The 26492-nt window shown below is 39.9% G+C and overlaps 1 protein-coding gene across 1 annotated transcript; it reads right to left on the reverse strand.

The window, feature by feature from the left end:
- Positions 1–1006: 1006 nt before the first annotated feature.
- On the reverse strand, positions 1007–15507 carry LOC110168522 (radial spoke head protein 6 homolog A). The gene is made up of 6 exons (XM_055153201.1): positions 15463–15507; positions 8615–8893; positions 6971–7138; positions 5317–5455; positions 3244–3361; positions 1007–1232 (listed from the first exon to the last, which is right to left on the reverse strand). Exons 1-6 carry the CDS (start codon positions 15505–15507, stop codon positions 1007–1009), a joined length of 975 nt encoding a protein of 324 aa, XP_055009176.1.
- Between the last annotated feature and the right edge of the window lie 10985 nt (positions 15508–26492).

Here is a 26492-nt window from a genome sequence, read left to right on the forward strand (position 1 = left end):
ACATCACACTGACTTTAGCCAAGAAGCACCAGAATTGTATGGCGTTGGGCCAGGAGTCATTTACCAAGGAACAGCTAACTTTAGGTCCAGGAAAGATCATCCCACTTTGTCAGATCAGAGAAGGTCCAGATATTGCTTCCAAGTTGAAATGTGACTTATCAACAAATGTATTTTCCGTTAAGTGGGTTAAATGTCATGGGACAGAATATCGTCCAAACTGCATTGTCTGTACAAAGGTACTTTCTGGAATACCTGTGTTTTATATGATCAAAGCCATTTCTGTGATCAATGAGACTGTTGTCTTCTGTGGTGGTCTTATGGACACTGTCTGTTTTGACCAACATTTCTATGCTTTTAAGATCCAACGGCATCCAGACAAAGTTTCAAAAGTGTTTACAGTGAGCGAACTGTGCTACTACAAGCCATTTGATGTTCAAATGAAGTATGGAACTTTGGATTCATCCAAGTATGTTGTACCTTACTGTCATTTTGTATCTTAAGTCAATGTTTTATTGAAATGTTTTAACATAAATAAATTGGCATTTATATTTGCAATTTGTGGTTTTATTTCTTTAGTAGCAGAGTGTAATTTGCACTATAAAATTGTGAAATTAACTCTTGCAAGAGTAAATATGATGATTAAATATGACCCTTACAAAGAGTAATTTTTACTCTATGGAGTGTTATAGCTGTTATTAAAATCACTCTAATAAGTGTCATTATTAGCATTGCAACAGAGTAAACAATGAACACTACTTTTAGTACTATTCACTCTGTGTAGAGTAAATAATCGACTAGAGTAAAATTCTGAAAACACTACAGAGTGTCATCAGCTTACTCTTTAAGTGTAAATTTGACACTGAAAATTTTTACTCTGAAGCTAGAGTAAATTTTACTCTGTACAGATAAGGACCATATACACTCGGAAATAGAGTAAAATTTTATTCTTTAAGTGTTAATTTGACACTTGGAAATTTACTGTGCACAGAATATTTCAGCTGGTTCCTCAGTCGTCTTCGTCCTCGTCCTCCTCTTCCTCGTCTTCTTCTTTGGCCGCCTCCTGCTCCTCCAGCGCGTCCTTCAGGTCCTGTTCTTCCTCTACGCTGGGGTCCCCGTCCTCTGTGATCTCGGGGCCGCTCGGGTACTCCCTCTGCGGCGGGGGAGGCACGGGCGGGCTGTACCCCTCCCCCGTGTACTTCAGCCCCCAGCCGATGTAAACGTTCTCAAACTTTCTACAGGGAGAAACAGAAGATGGTTTGGTTTAAGACACAAGAGAACTACGAGGAATTTGAGCACTGGTTCCATTTCCAGTTTCATGTATAGTTTACCAATCTAGTTTATTTTGAATTGCATATTTTCTATTCACCTGCTGATCTTGTACTACAACACTGGAATTTCCCCCATTTTCACAACTCAAATTGATCTATTTTCTTAAAAACTCGTTATCCTGACCTGATGTAATCCTCATTTGTCCATGTTACTTAACAGCCCATGATCAGAGCTGGGACCAGATCGTTGTTTTGCGAGTCCCAAGTCAAATACAGGCAAGTCCAAGTTGGGTCTCAAGTCCCTGGCCCATAAGTCCAAATACAACTTAGATTTTTGCAGTTTATATGAATTTTAAACTAAACTGTTTTTAAAAATCATGGTATATTTATATGAGTTGTAGAAATGCTATTTTTTTTCTTTTTAAATGGCTTGACAAGATCTTAGTGTGAATCATTACGCTCAGACATAGTGTTGCAGTCAAGAGCGCACTAATCGAGACCAAGACCAGTCCGAGACCACAGGGACCCGAGACCAGGACAAGACCAAGACTTTTAAAGGTTGAGACCGAGACCACAACCCATCGAGACCAAATCGAGACCATCTTTGTAGTTTTGGATATTTTTTTTGTATTTTAGAGTTATTTTGGCACATTTATATCAGTGTTTTTATGAATCTGTCTCCATTTTTATCACTTGTCACGTCCAAGCGCCTTCCAGACCGAGACAAGACCGAGCCTAAACGCCTTCAAGACCGAGACAAGACCGAGCCTAAACGCCTTCAAGACCGAGACAAGACCGAGCCTAAACGCCTTCAAGATCGAGACAAGACCGAGTCCAAACGCCTTCAAGATCGAGTCCAAGTGCCTTCAAGATCGAGACAAGACCGAGTCCAAACGCCTTCAAGACCGAGACAAGACCGAGCCTAAACGCCTTCAAGACCGAGACAAGACCGAGTCCAAACGCCTTCAAGACCTAGACAAGACCGAGCCTAAACGCCTTCAAGACCGAGACAAGACCGAGTCCAAACGCCTTCAAGATCGAGACAAGACCGAGTCCAAGTGCCTTCAAGACTGAGTCCAAGCGCCTTCAAGATCGAGTCCAAGTGCCTTCAAGACCAAGACAAAACCGAGTCCAAACGCCTTCAAGACCGAGTCCAAGTGCCTTCATGACCGCCCCTTCAAGCCTGAGACAAGACCGAGTCCGAACGCCTCCAAGACCGAGACAAGACCGAGTCCAAACACTGCCGAGTCCGAGACGAGACCAAGAATGCAAAAAGTGTCGAGGCTGGTATCGAGACCAAGACCGGTCTTGAGTACTACAACACTAGTCAGAATAAAAAGAGTAAAGATTTAAAAGAGCTAAATAACATTTTTTTTGGCGTGTGTCTGCACTGAAATGGAAGGATCATGTTCTGTGTAGTTCCCTTTGTTTTACTGCATTGCACTGTAAATACTGCAGTAAATTTGAGTATCACTGTACTTCAGTTTCATCCAAAGTAACAAACAGAAGAGTATTTTCTAAAAGTATTTTCTAAAAACTTTTTATTTTTAGGAGAAGCATCGACTCTTCTCAAGTCACAGGTTTTAAGTCCAAGTCCCGAGTCATTGACCTTCAAGTCCAAGTCCAGTCCCAAGTCTTAGTCTATTTCATCAAGTCTCAAAAATAGTCCTAAAAAGAGTGACTCAAGTCTGACTCGAGTCCAAATCTCCATCTCTGCTTTTTATTCTAATTGTCTCTTTCTGTGGCACAAATGGAGTAAAAATATAGGATTAAAAGTAAAAGTTGCGTTCACATTGTAGATCTTGATGAACCTTTGTAAATATTGAATCTTATTATTATTTTTTAGGAATTGTCTCCACAAAATTGCCTTATTAAAGTAAAGGCTATACCAATACAAAATTCAAAATAACCTAATTGTGATAAATGCTGCAGCCCCAAAGCTAAGAAAAACATAAAAAAATAAATAAAATCTTACTTTCCGGTGGCGTAGGCATAAGCTCCGGGCCACAGGTTGGAGCGGACAAAAGCCACGGCGTGTTCTGGAGTCAAACTGGACGACATCTTCAGAGTCCAGGGAGGAGTGTTGAACAGTTCTACGAAACAGAGAAGAGTTTTTTTGTTTGTTTATTTTGTATCTCCGTCCAAAATCTAAACTCTGCAGGTGTTGACAGTCACATCCAAGATAAAAATATATTGTTAATGGGCAGATTTTGTTAGGACAATATTGTAGTGCCACTGTAAAAATGTTTAATTATATCAACATTTAAAGGTGCACTGTGTAACTTTTTGGTTTGAGGTCTGTCACATTCTTGTTTCAGCTAAAATTTGGAATCAAAATAATTCAAACATGTTTTATCAGGGTTAAAAAATTCAGTGGCATTTTAAATTCATAATCTAATGGAACAAATTATCTTCCATAGGGACGCCTCTCCACAGATCTGACCTGCAACTTGGTCGGGTTTAAGAGAATAGATAATAATACTTAACACTTGTAACACTTGTATGGCGCTTTTCATGACACTCAAAGACGTTTAAGATAGAAAGCTTTGATGCCAAACTGTGAAACATCTCCAGAAAAATGCACATTTAAAGGTTGTATGGAGGATTTTTTGTTTTGTTTCAAATTGTCATTGAAAGTTTAAAATACCATTACAGAGACGCAGCGGCCTTGTAATCATGATGACCAAAAAAAAAAGAATGAAAATCTATCAACTGTGGATGTAGTGAGGCCGGATAAACATCAGCCAATAGAAAACGAGGCTACCTCATTTTCTATTGGCTGTTAGGTCGTCAATCAAACTCCCTACGTTTATGCAGAGGTTCTTAGGCTGCGTTCAGACTGCAGCCTGAAGTGACCCAAATCTGATTTTTTGGCTTCTATGTTCCTGTATCTGATCTTTTAATGACAGTCTGAACGACACAGATCTGATTTTTTCAAATGTGACCCAGGACACTTGGATATGTGCTCCTGAAACCGATACATATCTGATCTTTTGACATGTGACTTCAGTGTGAACGGCCAAAGCGCATTCATCCACCTACACGTTATCAACAAGACACAAACGTCACTATTCTGCGCTGAAGTCGGCGAAAATTGTTAATGAACTCCGTGTCACTGAAGTGAAGCACATCACCACTCACCACTCTTGGCTCCGTCTCCACATCCACACGTTCCTTTCAACAGACACTGCCCCACAAAACACCACGACCAAAAACCTCGTCCTTCTCCTTCTCAATCTCCTCCTTAAAACAAGTAAGTTGTTCATGTTCTGGCTCCGGTACGAGAGGAACTTTAAAATCTCTCAACTAAAAAGTTGGACAACTTCTGTAAACACAGAGCACGCTCGCTGCGGTTGACGTCGTCGTGTCTCCAGTGCACATACGGGACACTTTTGGGCCGTTTAACATTCACACAGGAGACGCATACAAATCACATTTAATTGGAAATGTGAACGACCTCGAAAAAAAACATCGGATTTCACAAAAAATCGGAATTGAGCGTTAAGCCCTGCAGTCTGAACGTATGTCTTAGAGGCTTTTTCAAACTGTCACTTCCTCGCAATTTGCAAAGTTTGTTGCGATGGTGGACAAGAATCCACGACCAGTTCGCCCCAAAAGAAAATCCGTTTTTGAGATCGCTGAAAGAACAAGAGAAGGGGAAAAGGAGCGAAACCAAACTGACGTGATTCTTGGAGATTCCTTCCAGCGATGGCGCGAATGAAGCAGACGAAGGGTCTAAAAACTGACGCGTCGATCACTAAATTATTTCTAGACAGGAAACTTCAACAGTAATTCTGAACGAGCACTGGCTGTAAACAAATGTAATTTCTAGAGTAAAGAGGCAGGAGGAGATGTTTCTACTGAGGAGCTGTGGAGGAGGAAGGTGGTGTCACACAAGCACAACATTTGAAAAAGGACTGTCGCTGTATTTCACTTCCCTTAAAAAATCCTCTGTACAACCTTTAAGCATGAATTTACCGTGCACCTTTTTGATTGCCAACAGTAATTTTTTTTCTACTATTTGATTTAAAACAAAATATGACTGTACCTATGTCTTGGGACAGAGGTGTGAGCAGTGGAGGCCCCAGCTCAGGCTCTGCTTCCTCTGACTCTTCCTCTCGCTCCTCCTCTCCTTCCTCGTTCTGTTCTTCTGCTTTTGACGTGAGGTTCACCCACGTACAGCGACCCTGAAGAGTAACAATAAGAAATACTAAACTTTCTAAACTTTTCCATGGCTTTTTCATGACCTAAAGTGAATTTTCCATGACTTTACAGCACCTACATGTGGAGAACTGATCAGACTTTTAGGGCTAAATATGAAATGTGAACTCTTCCCACTCACCTTATGGTTTGGGATTATACTTTTTTTAACATTCTAAATCCTGTCAGTGCATTTATTGTCGTCTCTTTTAAACAAAAGGTGCAGACGTTCAGAAATAATCAGAATCGCTTAATGAGAACTTAAAAGAATGCTGGAGTTGTGTGAAAGAGATACTAAAATTCCATGACTTTTGCGAAACTTTCATTGAATCTACAAAATTCCATGAATTTTCCAGGCCTGGAACATGACATTTTCAATTTCCATGACGTGGGAACCCTGTGTACAACAAGCTCTATTCACGCTCACATCACAAAACCAGCAGACGTCAGAAACATGTGGATGACGACTTCCTTTGGGCTTTGTTGGCAACAGTAACACAATCTGGGAAAACTGAGAAAATAGCCCAGTTTTCTTCATCTAGATCAGGAGTGTCAAACTCAAATTCACAGAGGCCAAAATTAAAAAAGTGAAACTAAGTCGTGGGCCAAACTAAATATTTATTGAAAAACTTCAACAACATTTGCATATTTTCTTTTCTTTCGAATATGTAATGTTAAACCTTTTCTTATTAAAATAAATGTTTGATAATAGATTTGCTTAAATATTGAATCCAGAAGAAGCAGAATATAAAACAATAACAACATTTTAAATAAATAAAGTCAATATAGTCTATCTGAGTGGGTCAGCTCTAATACATATTTGATATGATCTTGTGGGCCAAATTTAATTATATCACAGGCCAAATTTGGCCCCCGGGCCTGAGTTTGACATGTCAGATCTGGATGTCTTTGTATTCTTTCTTTTTTCCTTTTATAAACTGCTTATTAATTTGTGCTTTTATAATTTGTCTAATTTAATAAAAAAAGACGTCATTGTAGTGTTCCGTTATGTTCGACAGATCAACAGTTCCAACCAGCTGTTTGTAAGTGACGTGGAAGAAGTGGATTAGAGTCTTGTCCTCCACGGAAATCTTTGGCAAGTTGTGAAGACGCTGCTGCTGAATCCACAGTTTTATTGTTTTATCTCATGCCCAGTGTCGGTAAGTACACCGGAAGTCGTCATCCGCATGTTTCCAAACGTCTTAGAGCCAATACATAAGAAACAAGTGACATTCTGTAACTCCTTATGTCCTATATCTTTAGTAGTAGATTCTCCAAACAAACTTCTCTTATTTGAGTAATTTATTGGACCACTACTTTGTACTTTTACTTGAGTAGTATTATTTTAAAGTACACAAGCACACAACAACAGTAGAGCTTCAAAACATCAGTATTTCTAGTATAAGATGACACATTTTCTCCCCTCTAAAACCACTGTCCTAAAATGTTTGCAGACAATTTATGATGATTTGTTAAACGTGACTAGTTGTGTGCTCACTCACCTGTTCCAGAATGTGCTGCGTGTGGTGGACCCACGCGGACAGAGACTCGGACAGTTTGACGGCCGGGAGCCCCTCGAACTCTGGGTCCGCCTCGTAAGTGTCCTGGGTCACCTCGTCCTCCTCGTTCCCCTCCTCTTCTTTAAAGTGGTAAAAACCCTTTGGACTCACCTGTCCAGAGGAAACACGAAAAAATGACAAATGCTGAATATTTGTTTATAATTCTGGAAAAGTAGAATTAAAAATATACAGTATAAAATATATTTATGGGGTAAATTCTCCTGAGATACACATGAACATAAACATGGGCATTGTAGGGCACTTCCACTCATCCTGTTTTTTCCTGGTCAGTTTGAATCCTGATGTAAATGTGGGTTAGTCTTGTCCCAGTTCTGGTCTAGTCCTGGTTTAGTACTGGTCTAGTCCTGGTTTAATTATGGGTTTAGTCTCAGATTGTCCTAATTGCGATGGACTGATTGTGCAAACTCCTGGACGCCTCTCTGGGGAGGGCACGTCCCACCGGGAAGCCAGAGGAATTATATCTCCTGGGCTGGTCTGGGAACACCTCGGGATCCCCTGAAAGAGCTGGAGGAAGTGTTTGTGGAGAGGGAAGTCTGGGAGTCCCTGCTCAGACTGCTGTCCTCGCGACCCAGCCCCAGATAAAGTGGAAGAAAATGGATGGATGGATGATTGTGCGAACTAATGAATGCATCCTTTATAGTACTGTGTTTTTCGGACTGTAAGACGCACTTTTTTTCATGGTTTGGGTGTTTCCTGTAACTTATACTCCGGTGCAACTTATATATTAAAATTTTCAGACTGAAGCCATGAGAGGCTCTAGGCTCGTGTGTCAGTTTTCTGCGCATGTCTCTGGCAGAAAAAGCCTCTGTCCTGCTGCAAGTAGTGAAATATACAGCAGAAAACAGTAATCAAGCAGCAGAAAGAAAGTTTGGAGTGAGTGAGAAACTTGTGAGGGACTGGAAAAAAGCGGGAATGGAGAACACAGCTTCACGGTAACAGGAAGGATGCACCATGAAACTTTCTGGGAAGTCACTGGATCGACAAATCCTGGACTTCAGCCTGGACTCTCCACAGATCTGATGATAGAAAGCTTTAATCTTTACTGGCACACAATAACATTTCCGTAGGGAAGAGAAGTTGGCGTCTACAAATTTTGCACAATGTGCCTTTAAGATAAATTTATACCCTCTAATTTGAACATTTTGGAAGCCCTGAGAGGCAAGCTTTTATCCAAAAAAAAAAACCAAACAAAAAAACAAAAACAAAACAAAAAACATAGAAAATTGAGCCAAATGGCGTGCCTCTTTTTTTTTTTTTTTTGCTCTCTGCTCAGGGTTTCCGAAAAACCTTTAACAAATAAGTGTTGATAAAAATGTGGTTGCTGAATTACTGACATGATAAATGGTAAATAGTCACATTTATATCACGCTTTTCCACTTTCAACGCACTCAAAGAGCTTTACACACTCACACATTCACACACTGGTGTATGCAGACATTAGGATTGAGGTGAGTTAAGTGTCTTGCCCAAGAACACAACAACAGCATTCATCTGTGGGAGCTGGAATCTTTGCACAAACAGGTGGTGTGGTATATTTTTCATGTAAATAACTCCGGTCCGTCTCACCTGTGTCCCTCCGGAGATGCGAGCGATCTGGGCCCTCAGGTAGTTGGCCTCGTTGCCGGGGAAAGGCGGGAAGCTCTCGATGGGAGCGTCCAGTCTCCCGGTGAAGAACTTCTTGATGAGGCGCGCGGCGGTGATCTGAGCCGGAGTGACCGCGGGGAGCCTGGTCCACGGGAAGCCCGGCTCTTTACACACATAGTACACGTATTTGTTTGTGCCTGTGCCGAGGGCCTCGGTGGGGACGACCGGAGGAGGTTTGTACGTCGACTGAGGAAGAAGATCCTGAAACAACAAACCAGCGAGTATTTTTACACTGCCAAAAAACAAACGAAACCAAAAAATCTGTTTTTATTGGTATATTTTTGTTCTTAAACTACAAATGTGCTTCAAAATAAACTTCTCAACAAGTCTCAAGCTAAATTAAAAATACTGTTCATTTCAGTTCAAATACTGTATGTAGTGGAGCAGAAATTACAGACACTTGTTCTCAAATGTAGTGAAGTAAAAGTATAAGCAATCCAATAGAAGATAATTTGGTCCACTAGATTTTGAAATTCTAATACAGCTGAATTTCTCTTTTCATTTTGAAACTCTGAAAAAAGATGTTTGAATAATTAGGCCCGATCCCCGACAGGGCGTAGGGCCTATTGCTTCCACTCAGCGGAGCGAATGGGGAGCGACGTGCGCATGTCCGAATGCGACAAGACGACATGCAACTATGTCCACGGTCGCCCCCGGCACGAACAGCAGTATCCCAGTAACCCACGCCCAAGGCCTGGCTCATATTTACTACTGCTAAAATGAATGGAAGTCAATGGGAGGTCGGGGGTGACCCCGACGAGATGGTCCAGACGTGCCCGTCACTCACCAATGACCCCACGGTGACGTGGGGAAGGTCGAGAGATTTCAAAAAATGTATAATATGTTGTTCTAAAGTTTTCGGATATATTGTTTTTGCTCGAATTATTATTATTTTATTTTTTTATTATTCTTCTGCTCTTTGAGCTCTAATTTGACCCCCTAAACACGTTCAAACACTCACCAAACTTGGCACAATATTCAGAAGTGGCGAAAAATTCGATAAAATACAGGTTTCGTGCACGGGCATAAAAAAATGGCGACACAGCGCCACCTGGAAAAGTAAAAAATTTTGCGTCTATGGGAGATTTCTCGGTCAACTTTGTCGTAGAGCCACTAAATTTGGTACACACATTCGTCATGTGAAGACAAACAAAAAATGTTATTATGGCCACGCCCCCCGACAATCCAGAAGGCGGCCATCTTGGATTGAAATTTCCGTCCGCATTTTCATTCACATTGCATTTGAACGAACTCCTCTGAAGGCGCTTCACCCACAGGGCTGAAAATCACCGTACATCATCTAGACAAGTGGAACATCTAAAGTTAGCTGATTTATGTTGATAACTGTCACGGTTTACGTGCGGCAAAGCCGCAAATTTCACTCAAAATTTCACCTAATTTCAAGGTAACATTATTTGCTCCTGTTCGCACAGACTTAGTCCGATCGTGCTGAAATTTGAATCACTAATGTGTGATCTCAGTCTGAATATAATACACTATAAAACATATGAAAAGTGAACACTATAGCGCCCCCTACCATAGACATGAAAAGTCAACATTATCAGATCTGCACCAAATTTGGGAATTAAATTCTATGCATGATTACGAGTAAAAAAGTATAATATGGACATGGGGAATTTTTCACTGTTGGCCAGCAGGGGCGCAAATATTCCTCCAAAAAACATAAAATAATATATTACACGCACATGCGTAGTCCGATCATGCTGAAATTTGAATCACTAATGCGTGATCTCAACCTGAATATAATACACTATAAAACATATGAAAATTGAACACTATAGCGCCCCCTACCATACACATGAAACGTCAACATTGTCGGATTTGTACCAAATTTGGGAATTCAGTTATATTAATGACTAGAAGAAAAAACATATATTACTGACATGGGAATATTTCAAGGTTGGCCAGCAGGGGGCGCATAGAACATTTAAAGGCGTACTATGTCATTTCGCCATTTGCAGGTAAAGAGTTTGCGGGCACGGCGTTTAGGGTATGGTGTTGGTAGGTCGCACGATTTGCGGGCGCGGCGTTCACGGGCGCGGTGTTTGCGGGCACGGCGGGCGAGGGCCGTTTGACGCCGCTTGCGGCTTTAATTGTTATTGTTATTGTTATTATTATATTGATTCTAAATAAAATTATCATTGCTGTTTTACTTTGTCTCCATTTGATTTTAGCTCTCCATTTTGATTTTGATTTTAACCTTTAGGAGCTTTATGTTTTTGTTTTTATGTTTATGTTTAAATTCTTGCATATATGGATGAAACAATGGGGTGACGTGGGATGAAAAGTGCTATACAAATAAAGTTTGATTGATTGATTGATAACTCTGAAGTTTTTGAAATGTCACTATTTTAATGCAAACACTCACATGCACATATAACCTATTCAGATGAAAAAAATGAAATTAGACTCTAAGTTAGTATTTCTATCTTTGAGTAGGCACATATGCACATGTGGCTGGGCACTGTTAGATTTTTTTCAATACCGGTAACCTAACAATACCTGTTTTTCGAAACTGATATATAACTCAAAAAATATAACTTTTTGACAAGGGTTCAGTATTACAATGAGGACTTTTCCCCATTCAAAAGCTATATAGCATTGTTTTTTCTATAGTTATTGCTAGGGATGTAACAATAATTGAAATATTGTGATATTGTATTGTCAAAGTTCTCACAATATTATCGTGGACCATCACAATATATTGAATTACAAGTCTTTTTCTTAAATTAAGAGTTATGGTGCAGAAATAACTGAAAAAAGACAGAGGGAACCACATAGACCATGATCCTTTGCTCCATTTCAGTGTAGACTGCATGAAGAAATAACAGTTCTATGCACTTATAAGTCTTAGTTCTTGTCAAGGACTTTGTCCAGGACATTTTTAAGAGGAAAAAGTAGCATATTAACAGTTTTGTTAGCCCCCACAAAATATTGCAATAATTGGATATTGTTACATCCCTAATCGTGAGCCTCCCCAGCATATAGTGAGCTTTCCCACGATATCGCAAAAAATATTGTACAGTGAGGCTCATACCGTGACAATATCATATCATGAGACTTGGATATCGTTACACCCCTAGTTATTGCTTTTAAGGAACTTTAGCCTGTGCTCTTGCAGTTATAAAAAAGGTATTATAATCACAGCTAAACCTGGGTTGCCAGTGCCTTAACAGTGCAGATAAAGGACAAAGACAATGTTTTTTCTTTCAGCAATAGAGGCTGCACTAGCACTACCTAATAATTGGCTGCAGGTTCTGAGGTTTAGGTAGAGAAGATGCAGATCAGAGACTCATTTTTGGGTTTTAACAACTGGATTTCAGCATTGAAACTGGCAAGACAAATGAGAGACTCACGAGAGGCTCAATCTGCATTCTGATCTTGAGAATCTGTATATATATATTTTTTTTGTAATTAAGAATTAAACCAGGATTACAGTTGTGATCAGCAAAAGCTATACTTGATTTGAGCATGTCTACCACGTGTCTGTGAACACTGTTAGGTAATGTTTATGGAATTTAAAATCAATTTTACAATGACGAACTGTTGCCATGCCAAATCCTTCAAGTCGCTAAGGAATCCTTTGCCTGAAATCCTTGAATAGGCCTCGTAATAAGACTGAGATCTGAGAATGAGTGGAGTCTTTAGAGCAGAGAGAAAAGGCCATTAGGATAAACTGATAATAATTGAAATCATTAAAAGAATGTTTAGCCCCAATTATTTTAATGTGCATGACTTGCTGATAGTACATTTACTGTAGACCTATCTAAATTTAGACTTGTGAATAAAAAAGTATTAGCAGTATATATCTGTGACGTGGGAGCCAACTTACCATTCACATAAAGGTCTCCCTGTGACCTCTGACCTTGAGGTGCAGCTGGTACAATAAGCTTAATAAGGCCATCTTTTCTGTAATAGTGTCTGTCCGAGTGTGCAGTGACTCAGAGGTCACACGATAGAGATGGGGTCTGGCAATTACCGTCAAGAACTATGGAGAAAATACAGTGTGCTTCAGTTGACTAGTATAGGATTGTATGTTCAAATACACATGCCAGATGAATTTGGCAATTAAAGCAGACCTTTTTTTTAAAAAAATCTCGAAATAACATGATTTTACTCTACCACAAGCTCTTTTGAACATTTTTAAATATTACAAAATTCTCTCTGGTAAGCCTTAAAGGTGCATTGTATAACTTTTCTGGTGGAGTGCCCGTCATCTTGTTTCTATGGATATGTCATTGCTCTGCCTGGAATGTTCCACAGTATGACATTAAGCATCTCTACTTAACATCACATGAATCGTCGCATGTTGAGGGACTATTTTCTTATATATCAGTCCGCTGCTGCCAAGCTTTCTATCAGGAATTACAACTCGCTGTTGCTCAGACATAAATCTTTCTAATGCAAGGTTGGTTTTACTTCTAAAATTATTCTATCGACACAGACATTCACCTCGACAGTCTGGTGTAATGATAGATTTGCTTCTGGTGCTTTGTGGAGTAGGTAAGACTGTTTTTAGTGGCAGGACAACTATGGCCATTGACATGCACTAGCCTAGCACCAGCGACCTCTGCAAATACAAGTACTGGATGGAATATTTAAAAAAGTGTCTCCACACATCTCCAACACACTGGCTAACAAGGAAATTAAGCCCTATGTCCAAAATTCCAAACTATCCCTTTAATACAAACAGACAAAGAAAGCAATAATATCTCCATGGAGAAAAGCTGTGGATGGACCCTTCACCAGAAAAGTTACACAGTGCACCTTTAAAGGAGATACCTTGTGCCTGCTATATAGTTATAATCTATGACACCCATGGATCATTATGTTATAATTTACACTTTTGAAATCGCAACATACATCTAAACGTCTCTAAGATGCTCAAATATGCACAAATCACTCTAAATACAACTTTGAGCAAGAGTAAAAGAGAAAGGGAGACAGTTATAACATGGTTCAAAGCTGAAAAAAGTCAATTTTGCATAATAGGTCTGCTTTAACCTCATAAGAGTCCTGGGTTTGCCGGTGGGCTTTTCTTGTGAAGCTACGAGGCATGTGAAAGATGAAGGGAAAACTGTAACCCCCTTATTTTCAGACAAATCAACTATTTTGAGAAGAATGTGGACCAATTTGTTTACTATGACCTCACAAATAATAAAATAAATAACTCTGAATTAAATTTTTAGTGGGATATGCTTCAGCTTTGACGTGGGAATTGTCAAGATCCGACCGGACAAAACTCCAGAGCCTCGGCTTCGCAAAGAGTCCAACCATTTTTCTGTGCTCCAAAGGGTTCAGACACAGATTCAGTTTGAAGAGAAAAGGCTGGAATTCTAATTAATTACATTAGAAAGAGTATTTCCAGGTATTTCCAATCAATTCAAACACGCCATACCATAAATATGATTAATTTACAAAAGTATATCGCATAAACATAAATTATTTGCTTAGTTTTATTACATGACCACCATTTTAAGTTATTTATTTAACCCTTAATGTATTTGTGATGTCTTACCACGACCTATCCTGGACCAATGATTTATGGTCTTAATTTGCAGGAAGTACATTTTAATGGTGGACTGACTTTCATTCTGTGATTGTTCTTGCAAAAACAAACCCACAGTTGCGATGGCACAGAGGAGCCTGCCAGTTTCTCTCCGTCTCAAAGTTTGACACACATTTAATCTTCGTAATGATGCCAAGGCTGCTATGGAGCTCCAGCATTTTGCAGAAGCATGGTGCAGTGTGCCGTTCTATCTGGCACACACAAAGCTCAAAAAGAATGTGTTCTAAATAAGATCTAACCATGGTTTGTTAGATTGACAGTTTCTTACACAGTTTATTGCATTCGGTTAAAGAGGGGGTGTTACATTTCTAAGGGGTATTAATTGCTAACACATAACATCTTTAGATCACAATGTCCATTATCTTTTATTGTATTCTTTTATTAGTATCCCTCCCTTTAGAATGCTATCACAGCACAATCATTCGTGCATCCCGCTAATGAAACTACTGCACAAAATATCAATTTGTTAAGTTGTAGTGTATTGTGTTGTGTCCTGCTATTGTATATCTGTGAAAATTGTCATGTGGGAGCACAGGTTATGTTGGCTTGTGGGCTGAATAATGTATGGGATCATCTAACTGTAAGTTGGGTTCAAATAATGCCCACACTGCAAAAAAACTATGGGCATTTTGTCAACAAAACTTACAATTATATATACATATATACATATATATATATATATATATATATATATATATATATATATATATATATATATATGAACTTATGATTATAATTTCAGCTGAGTTCAACTGTATTCATTCACTGTGTTTCAGGGAATGATGATCGCAGCCTCTCGGGAGTGGAACTCTGTCCCTGGCAGCATTAGGGATCTAACGTCATTCATCCATCCACCCATTTTTTTCCACTTATCTGGGGCCAGGTCGTGGGGGCAGAAGTCTGAGCAGGGACTCACAGACTTCCCTCACCCGGACACTTCCTCCAGCTCCTCCAGGGGCACCCCAAGACATTCTCAGGCCAGCCAAGAGACATAGTCCCTGCAGTGTGTCCTGGGTCTTCCCTGGGGCCTCCTTCTGGTGGGACATGTCCGGAACATCTCCCAAGGAAGATGCCCAGGAGGCATCCGGAACAGATGCCTGAGGCACCTCAACTGACTCCTCTCGACATGGAGGAGCAGCGGCTCTACACCGAGTTCCTGCTGTGTGACTGAGCTCCTCACCCTATCTCTAAGGGAGCACCCAGCCCCTCTGCGCAGGAAACTCATTTCGACCGCTTGTATCTGCAATCTCATCCCTTCGGTCCTTACCCAGAGCTCATGACCATAGGTGAGAGTAGGAACGAAGACTGACTGGTAAATCTTCACCGCAACATCATGCATTCTGTTCAAAAACATGTTAAGAATTGACTAATAACTCATCAAACCTGTGATCATCAGTGTGCCATCCTCCCTACCCAAGTGTGTGTGCTCTGTCTGTGTGCTCTAGTGTGTGTGTTATTTCTCATTGTGTTCATTGTGGTTATGGTTGTTAGTGTCTGTTTGTATTCTCACCGCCTTTTAATTGAACTGTTACGCACAATTGCACTTTTTTGTATAATTCTTATTGTTGTGTTGTTAGGGTGACCATGTTTACCATCTGTCCAGGGACTACAGATGAAAAATAGCTTCTCTGGCTAATTCTGGTACATTTACAGAAGTGTTGATTAATGTACACTGTCCCTGCTAAATAAAACAAATAAATAAATAAACAATATGTTGAAAGAACTTGTTATCTTAGTTCTGTAGTTGAAAGCTCAAACTTCATTTTTTGGACATGCTCAGTCAGAAAATGCACAGATTTCCCAGAGTCCTCTCGACAGCCATGTTGACTGAACACGTGGCTCTTCAAGTTAATGTAATTTTCTGTTTTATGTCAAAATTAGCTTCATATAACAATGGGCATGTCTTTCTTATGAACATTTTGCACTCCTGATTAAGATATTTGTTCAGCTAGCAATTTAAATAAGCTAGAGACATAAGTAACTGTCTGTAGCAACACAAATAGCATAAGAAAATAATTCATGAGTGTTATCATTAAGTCAAATAAAACTGCGTGGTTTATGTTTTTAGTTAAAGTAGTTTAAGTCAATGTTTCCCAAACTTTTTTTCTGGGGACCCATATTTTAAAAGTCACAAACCTTCACAACCCAAGTCAACAGACATTATTCGTACATCACAAAATAAAGGTGGATTTGACCATTATTGAACATTAATGAAAAACAGTCATTGACCCAGCAATAAAAGGATCCATAAGTCACCTATTTGGACATTAAATGTAGCCCATTTCTTTTTCTTTTGAACATGTAATTGAACCAGCAATATTGGAACAAAACAGTCAATAAAGTAATTACAAAAAGATTAGAAATTACACAAAACATGTCTTAACATTTCAACATTTCTAATGAGATAAGTGGACCTGTCTGCGTTTTTGTAGCATGTTCCAGTCTGAGGTGCAGGAGAGCGCAGCCGCAGATCAGGTGACCCAAAAAAAAATCTCTTGCGACCCACCTGAGGATTGCAACACAGTCTTTGGGGGAACAATGGTTGAAGTCATATGGCCAAATACTTCTGTGTAGGATATTTCCCGCACTCTTAGGTGACTCCAGTGTCTTGGACTTGGAAGAAGTGCGATGGACAAGAGGCGAGTCTGCCCACAAGGAGAGGGAAGTCTGGATAAAGATAAAGCAGCAGAAAACTGGTGGATTCATGAAGTAAGTGCCTTCTTTAATTTTTCCGCACCTCTGATGATGCACATGCCATATAACAGCATTTACACCATGTAATGTATTCAAAATGATGAAGGAGGTGGAACAAAACAAAACTCCAGGGATGTTCTTGATGAGGAAACAATAACATCAGATCAGAAAATAGCACAATATGAGCTCTTTATTTATTTATTTTTTATTTATTTATTTTATTTATTTATTTATTTTTATTAAATAATTTTTATTTGCAAACTACATAGATTACAACAAATAGGAACCAAACGACATACAAGATACAAGACAGACATTACATACAAATAGGAACAAAGATGACAGGGGTTGGTGACAGTGTGAACCTTATGTGCGTGTCTGTGTGTGTATATGCGTGCGTGTGTGTGTGTGTATGTGTGTGTATACGCGTGTGTATGTATGTGTGCCGGGGGGGGGATAGACAGGCTATGCGGATGATTTAATGTTGACCTGTATTATTGTTATTTAATTTGAGTATTGAAAATTTGTTAAGTGTGTGTTGGCATTTTGCCTCAGATCCCCACTGAAGTGGGAGCAGGCCAAGCCACACTCATGCCCACCAAGGCGGGTGCGGGGGCCACCCCCAGGGCTCCGCACGTGGTCGCCCATCGACCAGGCCGGCCCACCCCCCAATGAACCACCTCCCGGTCTGAATGCTCCCCCTCCCTGATATATATGTACATGTGCATACATTCACACGCACACATGCATGCACGCACCTGCCTGCACAGGAATGTGCACGCACATCCACATACACACAAGCCTACACACATACTCACACAATTCACACACATGAACCCACATTCATCCCTGGTTGACTTATGATGCATTAAAAAAAAAAATTGGGTGTGATGCATTAAAAGTATCAGGGAGGTAAGGAGCTTGGGGGTAGCCCAGAGAGTGAAGCCAGCACAGAGGGGAGACCCTGAGGGGACGGGAGAGCACGCAACCGGGCACCCGTAGGAGGACCCCCACACCCAACACCCAGGTGACAGCAGAGAGGGCCCAGCCCGCTAGGGACCTGAGGCAGACAACTTTGTGCTGTGTTCCTAAGTCTGTTAAAGTTCTATTTTATATAGCCTGTCTATCCCATCCCTGTTTCTTTATAAAATTAAGCGGTGTGTATGGCATTGTGTGTGTTTGTACAGGTGTGTGTGAGTGTGTATGGGTGTGTTATGTGTGTGTGCATGTGTGCATGTGTATGTACTCTCAGGACTTCATCTATTTTAATGTCAAGCAAAAGGTGATAGGCAACCAGACAAAGAAAAGTGTTAAAGAACGAGGAGGAGAAGAGTAATCAAATATGAAATTACATTTGTAGAAAATCGAGGAAGGTGGACCAGGGTGAGTGTGGTGCTGTTGTGCTGACGGGGGTAGTAGATGTGTATTCCAGAGAGATATGGTCAATGAGTAGGTTTTTCCAGTGTGTCAGATGTATGTTGTGTCTTGATTTCCAGTTCATGAGGATAGTTTTCTTGGCGATAGTTAGGGCCACAAGGAGAGGTTTATGGTTTTTATTATCTATTGAGATTATTGAAAGGTCTCCTAGAAGACAGAGTGAGGGGGACATGGGGATGCGACAACCCATGAAGTGGGATAGTGAGTCCGTGATTCCTTCCCAGAAGTGCCTGATGGGTGTGCAATGCCAGAAGGCGTGAATATAAGTGTCGGGGAGGTTTTGTGTGCAATTTGTGCAGTTAATTTCTGATGTGAAACCCATTTTCAGCATTTTTTGACCAGTGTAGTGAGTTCTGTGGAGTACCTTATATTGTATGAGTTGTAGATTTGCATTTTTTGTCATGAGATAAATGTTTTTTAATATGAGCTCTTTAAAACCGCACCATCCAGAATTTGCTACACACAAATGACTTTCTTTTATTTTCTTTTTTGCGTAGGCGTAAACTGGCTGAGACTTGCGGTCCAAATACAGACAAAGCATCTCTATGTTTGATCAGATGTGCTTTAAACCAGAGGAGCTGTGTGCAGACTGGCTGTAATTGGCCGCAGACAGCTGGAGACTGACTGGTATTAGTGGGATGTGATTCTAACGCTAGCGGAGGTGGATCTAAAAATGGCGCGCGGTGTGAGGGTTGGTTGGCTGGGTGGTGCTATGTGACACTTAGCTGATGTATTTGAAAAGGCTTTTGGGAATAGAGAGATTCAAGACGGAGAAAAAACAGTGGGATCTGATGCATTGTCCTTCTAACTGTCCTTTCCGCCTACGTGGATTTGCAACCTACACTAAACAAATTTATGCCAAGACTGTGAAACGGACTAGGTTTTATTGTAAATTAGTTTAGAAAAAAAGTGTTTGTGAAATATTTTATTATTACAACAGAGAATCTTGGGTAATATGTTCAAAATACTGTATATTAAAGATCCTGTTTATGCGCATACGACTCTTGTAAGCTTTTAGCCATGTTATAATTCTATTACCTCTTCAAAATCATACCTGGAGTTGTGTTTTGGGTCTGTCTACATCTTGAGAGCTCAAAATGCTGTGTTCCACCTTGTGATGTCATGAAGCCATAGTTGACAGCTACAGTGTTGAGAATAACGACGTTTAAGTATAACGGAGCTACTAACGGTGCTACATTTTTGGTAACGGAGTGTTAGGTTTGGGCACTTTTTGTTTTTTCCCTGCTTTCTTTTTATTGTTTATATTTTTTGTAGCATTTCTGCCTAGTTTTGTTCTTATAAGTTAATTATGTTTTTGTAGTTTTTTTGTACTCATTTCCGGCAGGAGGCCTTAAATGCGCGAGCCCGGCGCCGCCTCTCTCTCTCTCTCTCTCATTCTCTCCTCCTCGTCCGCCGCCGCCGCAGGTACCAGAGCGCTCACGCCTTGCGATGGGAGCCGCCCTGCTGGCTCCCCTGCTCCATCATTTTGGTAGCTTTTGTTAGTCGTTAGCCTTTTGTTTTGACCTGGTGGGACCGGCTGTCCTGTTTTCGCTTTTCTGTTGGGTTTAGGTTGTTGGGTTTTTTTTGGTCTTTAGTTACGGGTGCTGGCACCGGCTCCTACGGCCCTGTATAGGGTTGGCCCGGTGTCGCACCCTTTTGTTCTTTTTGGCCGGCTCCCCAGGTCCACCTTTCCATTGATACTTTTGGTTTGGGCACGGGTAGGGTTTCTTTTTTTGGGTTTAAACATCTCTGCACAAACAAAAATAAAAACTCTAAAATTCTACTTTGGTTTCCGTGTCCTTTCCTAAATATGTTGGGACTCAAATTTTTTGGGTCGTAACACGGAGTAATCTAATTAATTACACTCCCCATTGTACATACATACAACACCGTTATCATTACCGAGAAAGCAAAGTGACTTCCTGTGACTTCCTGTATTACCAAATGACATCAGAAGGTGAGACAGAGTATTTTCAGTTTGAGAAAAAAAAATTAAACATGTGTGAATGAAACAAAACACAAACTCCATGTATGTTTGTGATGACAAAACAACATTATAACATACATCACAAAATACTGTAATATGGGCCATTTAACAAGTTTTGAAATTCACTAGAATTAGTTGGATGATGTTTTCCCTGGAACTGACAGTCTCTACTGACCAAAACGTAAAATGTAGGTGATAACTTGAAAACTACCATTACATGACATCACAAAGTGGAACAGAGAATTTTGAGCTTTGGAGATGTTGGCAGACTAATAATAAAGGATTACGTAGACATGTGAATGAAACAAAACACAACTCACGTAATAAAGAACCTTTAGCTTTCAACCCTATGGCAGCCTTGCCCTATTGCGATGGACGTGTTGACATTTGTGCAGAAGTGCATTGTGGGACGGGATCACGCTGCCCCTGGTGTTTACCGTTTGTCATGCAGGCGGAGTGTCCCCATCACCGCTGCCAGGGCAAAGCACCTCTCCTCCCCTCCTCCACCCTTTCATCCAGCTCCTGTCCACTCTCCTCAGACAGGCCTGATAACCTTTCCATCGAGAGCCCACTGTTTACAAAGCGGCAGATGACTCACACAAACAGCCACTACTTCATAACTATTCTAACTGAGAGAATGGCCTGATAAATGGTGTTGAATTTTGTATAATGTAAGGTTGTTGTTGTTGTTTTTTTGCTATTTTCTTGCCCAATGCATCTGACACTGGCTAAGTTTACATGCACATCAAAAATCTGATCATTATCTTGTTTCTGGAGAGACCCGATTATTAAAGTGTCATGTAAACAGTTATATCTGATGTGAGGAATAGGATTTCTTGCTGATTCCTAGTGCCTTCGTTCAATTTCATTTCTCTCCAATAACTATGTCAGGAATCGGAATACATGGTTCGCAAAAACCCCGAAAGTGCAAGTTCGGGCACCAGCCAATCAGCGAAGAGCCATATATTCTGTGTTGGCAACGATTCCCGAAATCGAGAATTTAAAGCTGGAACAAAGAAAATGTTTGGTGAATTTTATCAAGGGGAAAGACGTTATTGCCCTTCTTCCTACAGGATTTGGGAAATGCTTAATATACCATTTAGCCCCATTAGCAGCACATTACGTACGTCATGACCAAATAGCAGTGAGTGGTTAAGTAAAAAAAAGTACCCACCTACCGTCGAGCGAATAAATTCTAATGCTGCGAGGTCAGACTGATGAATCAGGCTAGGTAGAAGAAAGGAAGAATTATGTAAAAAAACGAACAAAAAAAACAACAAAAAACTATGTAACAAAGACAAAAATGAAATAAAAGATGTTAAAAGTAAAGAGATATTTTAAAATTCACTGGTCTTTCTCTTCCAAATTCCAAAATGAACTGATAAAAATCGACATGTGTTTTTGATCATGACATTTGATTACAGAACCACTGCCTTAAGCCTTATTGTCTTCTAAGATTGTTGAATGTCACACAAGACGACGTGAGGAGTTTAAATAGTTCAGCGGCACACATGCACACTGTGATGGTGCACACGATCAAAGTTTGCCAATAGGCTCCAGGCTCCGTGTGGTAACGCCTCTGTAGCTGTACCCATTTGCTGAGGCTAGTGCTACATTCTAGTCATGTTTTAATGACTCAAGATTTTCCTCACGTTCAGTAATCTTTCTTTGAAGATTGCCAAAACTGTGCAGCGGACACCAGACAATTCATCACCGACATGTAATCATAATAAAAACTCAGGACATGATCAAATTACATTCACCCAGTTTTAGTTTGTGCACATAGATACACACAAAGGTCAGATCTAAATATCGGGTCACATCAATTTTCCAATTTTCAGACCTTTACCGGCCATGTAAATATGACTCATTGTATTTGAGGAACTCACTGGAAGAGAATTTGCCCTCAGATGAAGATTGGTGGTTTGATCCCAGCTGTGCATATTGTATTTGTGTCCCTGGGCAAGGTACTCACTTTTGAATTTAAAGATGCAAATAAATTGTCACAGAATGTTGGCAGAGCAGAGCAAAGTCTCAGGTTTGATTCCTAGACTGGAGTATGTCTTTGTGCATGAAGTTCTCATGTTCTCCCTGTGTCTGCATATGTTACTTGCACTTTATATTGGTCAAGCACAACACAAAATAGAATATTGAGCTGAAATTAGATTTTCTGGATAAGCTGTTAAACAGTAGCACCAATTATATAGACATTGTTGATGACTTCCTGTTCTTCCAGCTGATTTGAAACATGTTTTAGTTCAAGGTTTAATTACCTATATCTTAGCTGTTTAACATTTAATCATTTCATTTGGAACATTCAGTTTATAGCTTATTTAGTTTGGTATCTCTCTGTAAGATGACCCATTTCCGGCTGTTCTCTCTTGTTCTTTGGCTCTGTGTTCTGACTAGCCCTGGCTGTAATGGTGAAATGATGATTTTAAATTGCCTTTAGGAGTGACTGAGTGTGAATGGGATTCTGCTTGGACGTGTCAGACGTGTGATTAACTGGTGTCTACATAGCCTAGTATATATAGTCTAGTGCACTGTATCAGCAGTACAAGGCTACAGTGTGAAAGGTCAACTCTACTAAAGAAATCATCTCTTCTATAGCAGTGAATGGCTTAGAAAGCTAGAAAGCTTTTTTTTTTTTTTTTTTTTACATCAAACTCTTTAAGATCCATCAATTATTTTCAGTTTTATCAGGAGACAAAGGAATTCTGAAGCATCCAGGGGCCATCTGGAACAACTAGATGTGGTCAAACCTCCTTGTCAAATCCTGATCTCATCAGATACTCAGGTGAGAGACCACTGAGAATACCACAATATTGCTGCATCCTTAGGCAAAACACTTCACCCATTGTGTCTAATCAGTGTGGTGTGGATTAATGATGATCAGAGGGTCCATCAGTGCAGGTTGGCAGTCTCACTTCTGTCAGACTGCCTCAAGGCAGCTGTGGATGCAGTTGTAGTGTACCGCCATATAGGAAAGAATATAAAGTGCTTGATATGTGCCACATAAATCGAGTGCTACTTTTCTCTTTTCATTATTAACTGTCGTACACCTCAGCAGTGAAGGAGAAGCAACTCTTCTCTTGTCTCATGTGATTGATGATAAAAAACTCATTATGTCAAACATGTCGATGAAATTACATTATTACACTATGATGCATCTTAATCTCACAATGAGCATCTATTGCTTTTAGCCCCATTCAAACTGGTTTTCTGATGGTCAGTTTGTATGTTCAAATATGGGTGCTGAGTAGATGGAATAATCAGTTTAAATGTAAAATGCCCCTTGAATGTATGGATAGAAGCTGTGAGTGTCATAATGAGAAAAGTGCTATAAAAAGACTTGATTCAGTTGAGCTGATGAGATAAATAGCTTTCATCCTACCATGTACAGACACATACAGTGTCAAGAGAGTCACAGCCCATGGTAGCACTCATAAAAGCCATTGACGCTAAGTGTGTGCTCAGGTCAAGGTTAAGGACTCTTATTTACACTGTATCCTTGACCCATTTTGTATCCTATTATAACCAGGATGTATATACTACTGCTAGCAGGTCAAGGAGCAAATGAAATCGACTTGCAATTGCACTGCAGAGAGTGTACCTGTTATAGTACTTCAGAAGTCCACCTCTGCATGCCAAAACCTGCACTGTTTTTATTTGACCGTAAAAAGGTGAGTTAAACAAAAGGTCAGTGCTGTGAAAAGTGAAAGAGGCAGCCCACAGTGGTACAAGCTGGAGACAAAGACACATGAAGAAAATAGCTCAGAGAAGTGTGTAGGAGATTACAGATTGTGCTTGGAAACTTGTGAGGATTAGATATTAATTTTAACACCTGACAAACTGTGCACATTTCTGTCACAAAGAAAACATAACAGGCTTATTTAGGTCTTTACATTTCTTGTATTATTGGCAATGTATTGTGGTGTCTATATAAAGGAGCACTGTGTAACTTTTTTGGTGTGGGTCACATGCTACAGTATCTCCATGAGGATGTTTGCCTGGAATGTTCTACAGTATGGCATTAAATATTGTTTTTTACAACATGTGTTGCTATTGTGAGCAGGTTTAACTCTCCCCAGATTCCAGGCAAAGCTATTATGTCTCTAGAATGAAAAGTTACATCGTGCGCCTTTAAATTAGAGAATAAATGTATTAACTTGTTGGTTTCTTTTTAAAGGCAAAACAGTAGGAGATGTATTTGTCTTGTTGTTATGTTTTGGCTGTGAGTTGCACTTCAGAACTTTCCTACTGTGTTGTCTTTAAAAAGATGTTATTATACAAAAGAAGACAAAATAAATGTTTTTGGATTAGAACAAACAAGTATACTCTTGCAATAATCGGATAGTAATGTTTTGATTTCATCCTTTGCAGCTAGTGGGGTAATTATAAAAGCCATCAGCCTGTTCAGCTCCGAGACTTCACACTTCACTGTGATTGGTTGGACCTGCCTCTCCATTGACACTGTGACTGTCAGTGACATATGTGACTGTGAGCATACTTACTTCCGCTGTGCTAAGTGGAACTCATTTCATTATGGTCTGAGTTTTAGATATAATCTCAGACTTAAAGACATTTGTGTGAAACAGAATCTTGGTGAATGCACTCACCTTTGAACCTCTTCAGAGCTGGTATCGATCTCACTCACAGTGTAAGAAGTCCTAATGTTTGCTACAATTGGGTTTGGTGTAAGAATGTAACAGAAGACTGGAGAAGCACATATTTACAGACGATGGACACGCAACACTGGAGCCATGCTGTCTGCACGCTCAGTTTGTGTAGTGTGTTGTTTGGGAGTTTGGTTGGAGGATCATTGTCTAGTCTCCAATCATTTCACAATCTGCCATATTTAACCTAATCACATTAATGCCATCAGTGATTGTGGAATGCTTTTATGGAACCAATAGCAACTGTGTTCACATTGACATATTTCTGAGTTTCCAGAATACATCTACAGGCCAGTGCCATGGCAATCCCCCCAGATCAAAAGTTAGTTTTTTTCTGTCCCATTAGGCGTATTAAAGGTTTTAGAATAAATTAGAATAAATGCTGATATGTAGCTCCAACAATCCATGAAATCACTTGTGTTAAAAAGTTATATGCTTATGTGTCCATCAATTAGTGAATTAAATAACATGTGCTGAGTTATTAATGTAGTGCTTCGAACTCCACTTTTTGTTTGTTTTAGATATGTATCACTATTACATGTTCCGCACCTTGGTGAACAGTGATTGTTAATGGGCTATAGAATAAGAAATTAATTAAACACTTTTGCTACTAAAGAAGTATTTTCTACTGTTCTTAGTCCTCATTTGAGTGCAAACTGCATATACATATTTGCAGCTTTATGGTCAAAAACAAAAAGTATGTGTTGCCTCCAGTGTCCTCTGTGATTTCAAGTGCTATGTGACATCACACCAGACTGCTCTTATTACAGCCATGTGTTTCTGATACGAACACCTGGGTGCAGGGTGTTTGAAGTGATGATACCTGTTACACCAATCACATTGTTCCTTCTAAACTCATATCAAGAGTAATAAAATTGCTTTCCTGCCCTCTCATGTTGTCTCCAGCTCTGTATGGGAAGTTAACCAGACGTGGGGGTAATTAGGAGTTTAGTGCCTCGACCAATGCATCACATGTGTCTGTCTAAAGGTGAATGAGCGGCTGTCGCTATGGCAATATTGTCTCCCTGCTCCAGCCTGCATAGGAAATGAAAGAGAGCTGGTCACTTGCATCGCTCTTGGTGTTAGCCTTTAGTCCTCGAGGTACTGTCCAGTTTAGCAGTTTTATTTGAAATGTAAGTGTTTAAGTGTATTGTGATTGACACTTAATTGTTTAGTCCTATTTTAACACATGTGGGTCACAAAGCAATAAAAGTGATTCATTTGAATAACAATTAAGACACACATGTAATAATTCATTTTCTAAGTGTATGTTTAAATGCATTTACTACATATTTATTTATAATACGTGAGCTTGATATGAATGTGGTCCATAGTATATATAAATAGACATAGCTAACCCTTAAGCCACAGTGTTGTGAATTGGAAGTGTTCATGGAGTTGCTTTTGGCTCCATCA

Source organism: Boleophthalmus pectinirostris, unplaced genomic scaffold (genome assembly GCF_026225935.1).
Source record: "Boleophthalmus pectinirostris isolate CB_2022bp ecotype Guang Dong unplaced genomic scaffold, ASM2622593v1 HiC_scaffold_18, whole genome shotgun sequence".
Taxonomy (NCBI): Eukaryota; Metazoa; Chordata; class Actinopteri; order Gobiiformes; family Gobiidae; genus Boleophthalmus; species Boleophthalmus pectinirostris.

Excerpts from the sequence above, each read along its gene's own strand:
- LOC110168522 (XM_055153201.1), bottom strand. The coding sequence starts at position 15,507 with ATGAGTTTCCTGCGCAGAGGGGCTGGGTGCTCCCTTAGAGATAGG. Across the intron at positions 7,139-8,614 it reads GCATCTCCGGAGGGACACAG|GTGAGTCCAAAGGGTTTTTA; the intron begins GTGAGACGGACC and ends TCCTCTGGACAG. Across the intron at positions 5,456-6,970 it reads CGCAGCACATTCTGGAACAG|GGTCGCTGTACGTGGGTGAA; the intron begins GTGAGTGAGCAC and ends GTTACTCTTCAG.